This window comes from Parasteatoda tepidariorum, chromosome 4 (genome assembly GCF_982258835.1).
Source record: "Parasteatoda tepidariorum strain Cologne lab strain chromosome 4, Ptep-v5.0, whole genome shotgun sequence".
NCBI classification, from domain to species: domain Eukaryota; kingdom Metazoa; phylum Arthropoda; class Arachnida; order Araneae; family Theridiidae; genus Parasteatoda; species Parasteatoda tepidariorum.
The window spans coordinates 214,991-221,437 of record NC_141758.1 but is presented as its reverse complement, the minus strand read 5'-3'; the positions used below and the strand labels follow the sequence as shown (position 1 = coordinate 221,437).

Sequence of the window (6,447 nt, the reverse complement as noted above, 5' to 3'; positions counted from 1 at the left end):
TCAATTTCATCACAAATAAACAATAGTGAAAATTCTCGGTTTCCGGTCTGTTATCTTCTTCTGGGAAAATGGAGATTTCTTCTATTAATTCATAAACACGTTGCAAAAATTTCTCGCATAAAACTTCTTAAAAATTTCGCATTTAAATAGTAACTCTGAATGTACTGAGCCCATGTTATTACAAAGAGCGGAAAAGATTCTCAGGTTTCTCATTTTTACATAATTTGCAACTGTTACAACCGTAGTTAACACAATATTTAAACCAGGACGCATTTCTTTCGAAGCCAAAGCTTCTTTGTGGATCATGCAATGTGTCCAGAGAATTGAGGATTTTTCTTTTACAAGTGCTTGTATACTTTCAAACCTTCCAGATATCAGGGGCGTATATATGGGGAGTGCCGAGGGGGCCAGGGCCCCTCCCGAAACCCGAAGGAAAAAAATTATATATATACACGTATAGTTAGTTCATATTCGGATGGCTTTGCTAGCAAATAGTTTCCGAAAAAAGTATAGATGGCGCTAAGAGTATCGTAAATCTAAAATGAAGGCGTGGCCTATTTTGAAGACCCAATCGAGATTTTGAATAGGTTCCTTTTCGAAGATTTTAGACTGTTCCAGAAATCAAAGCTTCTCGAATTCATGCGCTCTAACTCAATCTATATAAGCGGGAAACATTTGTTGTTAAGTCAATTGCATTCATAATGAAGAGACAAGCTTCTATTATAAATTTTTTTGCAAAAAAACAGATTGTAAATAAGTCTATTAGCGACAGTACTGAAGTTGGCTGTGCTACTAAGAATGTTTCTTCTGGTTTCGAAGGTATTGGTACGGTTGATCCACATCCAGCCCCACTTACAGAGGACTTCAACCAGGTAAAAAGAAATATCTATGATATTGGAAACTATTGTCAAAACGATTCCGTTCGTTCGTTAACAAATGAAGAAAAAATTTCGCTTGTAGAAAATGTTTGGAAACCACAACCTGCATACAAATTTCCTTCTAATTCCAGTTGTTCTATTTCAACCCATACTAGAACTTTTCAAATGAAATGGTTAGAAGAATTTGAGTGGTTAGCTTATTCTGAAGAAAAATCCGGATCTTTTTGTAAATATTGCGTAATATTTTCACCTTCCAATACTGTAGGAAAAGGAGATCATCAAGTAACAGGGGCATTAGTAACACGGGCATTTAATAATTTGAAAAAAGCCAAGGAAATATTTCGTAAACAGGAAAATTGCATTTATCATGAAACATCAGTTTTGATTGCTGAAGACACAAAATCCATTGTAAAAAAAAAGCTGACAGTGTTATCAATCAAGTCAATTCTCAAAGAAAATTGGATATTGAAAAAAACAGAAAAAGATTGATTCCTATTATACAAACTATAAGATTTTGTGGAAGGCAACAAATAGCAGTGAGAGGTTATCGTGATGGTGGACGAATAGGCCTAGAAGAACCCGAAAAAAATGACGGAAATTTTCGATCATTGCTGAGATACCGAGCTAACAGTGGAGATAAAGACCTTAAAGATCAATTAATGAACAGTGGTGGGAAGAGTATGTACACCAGTTCTTTTATACAAAACGAAATCATTGACACGTTTGGTCATTTAATCCAATCTCAAATTGTGACAAATGTCAGGAAGTCTATTTTTTATTCCATTTTAGCAGATGAAACCACTGACATTAGCCAAGTAGAGCAGTTTTCTCTTTGCGTACGGTATGTTGAAGACCAATCATACGAAATTAGAGAAGATTTTTTAACTTTCGTCCCCGTTCATGACGTTACTGGTGCAGGCTTAGCTAACACTGTTGGAGACCTTGTCAAGTTTAGGATTTGACTTAAAGAAAATGAGAGGTCAAGGATACGACGGTGCTTCCGCGATGAGAGGGCAATTCAGAGGGGTATAAGCTTTTATCAGAGAAAAACTTCCACTGGCCTTGTATGGATGGGTGATCGTGTAAAGCTAAGGGTGGCGGCGCTAGTGGTAAAATTGCTCTTTCTAGACTTCCGGGTTACTGCTTCCGATATATTTTTACGCCGCAGATTGAAAAAACGCGCCATCATATTATTGCATCATATCTTTTGCAGTATTTCACATGTACCGAGTTCTTTCTTTCAGCCTTTAAACTTCAGCATTATCATATTAATATTATAATCATTAGAATATTTTCTAATTAGGCTATCTTAAAAAGATATTTTTAAAGATATTTTTGGTAACATTTTATTCAAATGTAGCCAAATAAGGGATAAATACAAAACATGGCAAACCTTAAGAATTATTCACAATGAGATATAAACTTTCCAAAATTTTTTTTGGCCTTACGACCTCTGAGAATCAATACATTTCTGAAAGATCTTATGAATGGTACAATTAAGTTTAGATTTGAACCCAAATTACAATAACAAAACTGCATAGAATATTTGGCTTGTTCACACATCGCCTCGTAGTCATAACATAAGCGGAGGGATACACCGGAAATTTTCTAAATTTCTTCCGGTTTAAGGACGCTTGTTATTGTTTACATTAGATCACCCATCCATACACATTGTTCATCACATAGTCTAAATTTGTGTTTGTCAGATGCAAGTAACATCCCTTCTATAAGAAATTGCATGGGCGTTATCAAAGAAGTCTGCGGATTTTTCCACAAGTCAGCCAAAAGAACTGAAATACTGAAATCGACGATATCTGACTGCTGTCCTGAACAGAAAAAAAAGAAACTTATTTCACTCTGTGAAACACGATGGGTGGATAGGCACGACTCTGTGTTTTTGTTTAAAGATATTTTAGAACCAATCATTCTCTCTCTTTTGAAAATAGAAGAAGAATCAAGTGACTCAGCACCTAAGGCACATGCTCTAGGTAGTTCTATCAGTCAATTTCAATTTCTTGTCAATCTTTTTCTTTTGAGCCGCATGCTGTCAACTACACAAAACTTATCCGAGACGCTTCAAAAAAGAAACATAGATCTTTCTCAAGCCATGGCAAATGTTACAAGCGTCTTAGATCTGCTATCGAAGCAAAGGGCAAATGCTGAAGACAACTTTAAAACCCTGTATGTTGAAGTAAAGGAATTTGCTGAAAAACTCGACATTAAAGAAGAGATTCCAAGAATTTGTCGTCTTCAAACAGCCCGCAACAACGTCCCTTACAGCACAAAGGAAGAGTACTATCGACGAATTGTTTATGTACCTTACCTTGACGATTTTTGTAATTCCCTAAAGGAACGCTTTCAATCTCACAAGGAAACAGTTGCATCCTTACAACACATACTTCCAGAATTTTGTATAAAAACAGATTTCAGTTCTCTGGAAGCTGCTTTCAATTTCTACGAAGACGATTTGTCCCATAAAGAGACCGTGAAAAGTGAATTTATGTTATGGAAAGAAAAGTGGAGTCGGGATAAATCTGAAGATCTTCCCAAAACAGCAATTTGTTGTTTAGAAAAATGTGACAAGACTTTCTTCCCTAACATTTATATTCTTTTAAAATTACTAGCAGTTCTACCTGTTTCTGTTGCGACTGTGGAAAGAAGCTTCTCAAGTTTAAGAAGACTGAAGTCTTACTTAAGAAACACCACTTCGGAAAATAGACTTAATGGATTTGCATTACTTTCCATCCATAGAGACGTTAAAATAAGCGATGAAGAAGTACTTGATAAGTTTGCAAGTGTACCAAGAAATCTGAACTTTGTTTTGTAAATTTTACTTAAAAAGACAAACTTCTTATATATAAATATATATATATATGTATGTACAGTCGTCAATCCAAATAAAATCAATTGTTACGTTCAATTTTGTTTACTCATAGTTTATAAACTGAAAGCATAAAAAAATGATAACGAGATTGTTTAATTCCAACACTTAAGTTTTTTTTAAACTAAAAAAAATTTTAATGTTGGGCCCCCTCCAAAATTTTAACTTATATTCGCCACTGCCAGATATTGAACGAGCATCATCGGTGCATATTCCGATGCAATTTTTGCATTCTATGTTTGCCTCATTCATAACATCACTTAAAGAAGCAAATAAGGCTAGCGCTGTTTTGGGTTTTATTGATTTGCAGAAAAGTAGTTCTACTACTGACATATTACAAAATTAAACATAGTCAATTAAATGAGCATCTTTATTAACATCTGTTGCTTCATCAAACTGTATTGAAAGCATTTTGTCATGCAACATCGAGAAAAACTGACACTACATTTTCAGCTGTATCACCAACTCGACGAGCAGCAGTATCATTTGAAAGAGGTATGGACTCTAATTGCTTTGAAAAATTAACTCCAAATATAGTTTCTACAATCTCAATTGCTGTTGGCTGTTACTTTACTTTTGTTTTGGCAGTTAGTTAAAAATAATTTAAAGACAGAAATCAGAATACTCAACATACATTATTGTTGTATACATTTTACTGTAAGAGGGGGGCGCGATGAAAATTATGATTGAAAACTGGGCAGCGAATACTGAAAGTTTGAGAAACGCTGCTGTAATTGGTCTAATATTGTTGTTGCTATTGCTATTCCGGTTAAGTCATGCACCGGAATGAATTGCAAAAACTGTTCGGTGATGTTAAAATTTTCTTTATCGACATATCGAACGCATAACGATAATTGCTCTATACCTGCAATATCAGTTGTTTCATCTGCAAGAATGGAAAAGCAAGTTGCATCATTAATCTTGCTGACTAGTTTTTGCAGGATTAAAATATTGCAAACCTCAATAACTTCGTTCTGAAATCGAGGGCTGGTATACTGAGCATTTTTTCTGCTTGACTCTAAAATGTTCTTAAGAGTCGAATCGTTCTTACTCCGGAAACGAAGCAATGCCCGAAAATTTCCGTCGTTCTCTTCACCTGGTTGTTCAGCAAGTATTCCCGAATCCTTATATCCTCTTAGAGCGAGACCTTGATTTCCACAAAATAGGATGGTTTCAATGATTGGAGTAATGTTTTTTCTATTTTCTAATTTTCTTCTGCTTGCTGCACTGTCAACTTGTTCATCCACAGGTTTCATCTTTCCAAATAAAATATCGTTAATTGTATTTTGTCATTTAAAATGACATTTGTTATTATTGATACATTTTTGAATAAGAATTATTGATACACTTTTATAAAAAAAATTCTTTTGAATAACGCTTTAAAAAAAAAATTCACAAATTATTTCCTGATAATCTAAACGAATTTTTAGTAACTATTCGAGTGTTTTTTATAATTAAAAAAATACCTAAATATATTTTTGCTTATAGTTAGAACGTCAGAAAAAAAAATGATTAAACGGACACCATCATTCACCAATCTGCATCAAAAGATTATTAATATGCTACCTTTGTAATTTTTTCCCTACACTTTACGACGACGACAAATGAACCCACAGCAATGAAAGCATTCTTTTTTAAGAAAAGTGAAAGCATTCCTTTATAAAACTTAAGTGCCACGAATATCTTTTTCGAAACATATTTAATTTTTTAATCTTTTTTTTCCATTATTATTTTGTAAAAAAAGCTTTTTTTTAATCGAGTCCTTTAATGTTTATGAGTTTTTTGAATATTACATACTAAGGAAATTTTAATCATAAAGCATCTTTATGGTAATACCATGCTACTATTCATTAAGCATCTTTATGAACAGTAACATCTTCACGAAATAACTATCGTGGCACACTGATTTTTTTTCACAATAATTTTAAGGTTTCAAAAAAAAAAAAAAAAAAAGAACAAATGCTATAGTTTGATTATTCCCAGCATTTACAATCGGATCATGCATTGCAGTATGGCGTTTAAATTTAAGTATAAAAAATGCATGTTTGCGTCTTGAATTGCAGATGATACTAATTTTTTATAAAATTATTTTTAAAATCTTAAATTTCTTTACTTTTTACTGATTTATCCCCTCTCATACGAGAATACGAGGTGAATAAGAAAGCTTTTCTCCTAAAAATCCCTTGCGCCTCAGAAAAATTCCGCAAGTTTCACTCTCCAACTAAAGGAAGAATTAATCAACTATGACGCTTAAAAGCGAAGTAAATCGGTTTTCCATTTGAAACCCTTTATCGTCTTTGGCATCATAAAGATTTGGCGAGTAATGATCTGCAGGAGAAGGGGTTCTTTTTCAATAGAGATCCTCCGCCCACTCCATCAATCATTCAGGTAGGGGAGAAACTTTTAGGCAAGACCTACAAGACAGCATTTCAACGAGCACAGTATCTCCAAAACAAAACAGATTTAGCGACGAGCTCCGAAAGACAAGCGGCAGAGATAATTCTTAGTCTGACTAACTAACTCTGTACTCCGTTCCCCCTTTCATATAATTTTTTTTTTACCGCATCTACAAAATTCTCGAATTGTCTCAAAGACGACATAACGCCTAGGATTTCAGACCTCGCGAATGCCAGCCAGTCTCGAAAACTATCGCGACTGGCAGGACAGAAAGGAACCAGCTATCGGGGC

The 6,447-nt window shown here is 34.2% G+C and overlaps 1 protein-coding gene across 1 annotated transcript; it reads left to right on the top strand.

Moving 5' to 3' along the window:
* The first annotated feature begins 701 nt into the window (after positions 1-701).
* LOC147810144 (52 kDa repressor of the inhibitor of the protein kinase-like) lies at positions 702-3,705 on the top strand. Its single transcript, XM_087160428.1, has 2 exons — positions 702-1,104; positions 2,585-3,705. Exons 1-2 carry the CDS (start codon positions 702-704, stop codon positions 3,703-3,705), a joined length of 1,524 nt encoding a protein of 507 aa, XP_087016554.1.
* Positions 3,706-6,447: the final 2,742 nt, after the last annotated feature.

What these genes read in the sequence shown, in the direction of transcription:
- LOC147810144 (XM_087160428.1), top strand. Translation starts at nt 702, where the DNA reads ATGAAGAGACAAGCTTCTATTATAAATTTTTTTGCAAAAAAACAGATT. An exon ending in AGAAAAATCCGGATCTTTTT is followed by an intron (nt 1,105 to 2,584) that starts GTAAATATTGCG and finishes TGTGTTTGTCAG; the next exon opens with ATGCAAGTAACATCCCTTCT.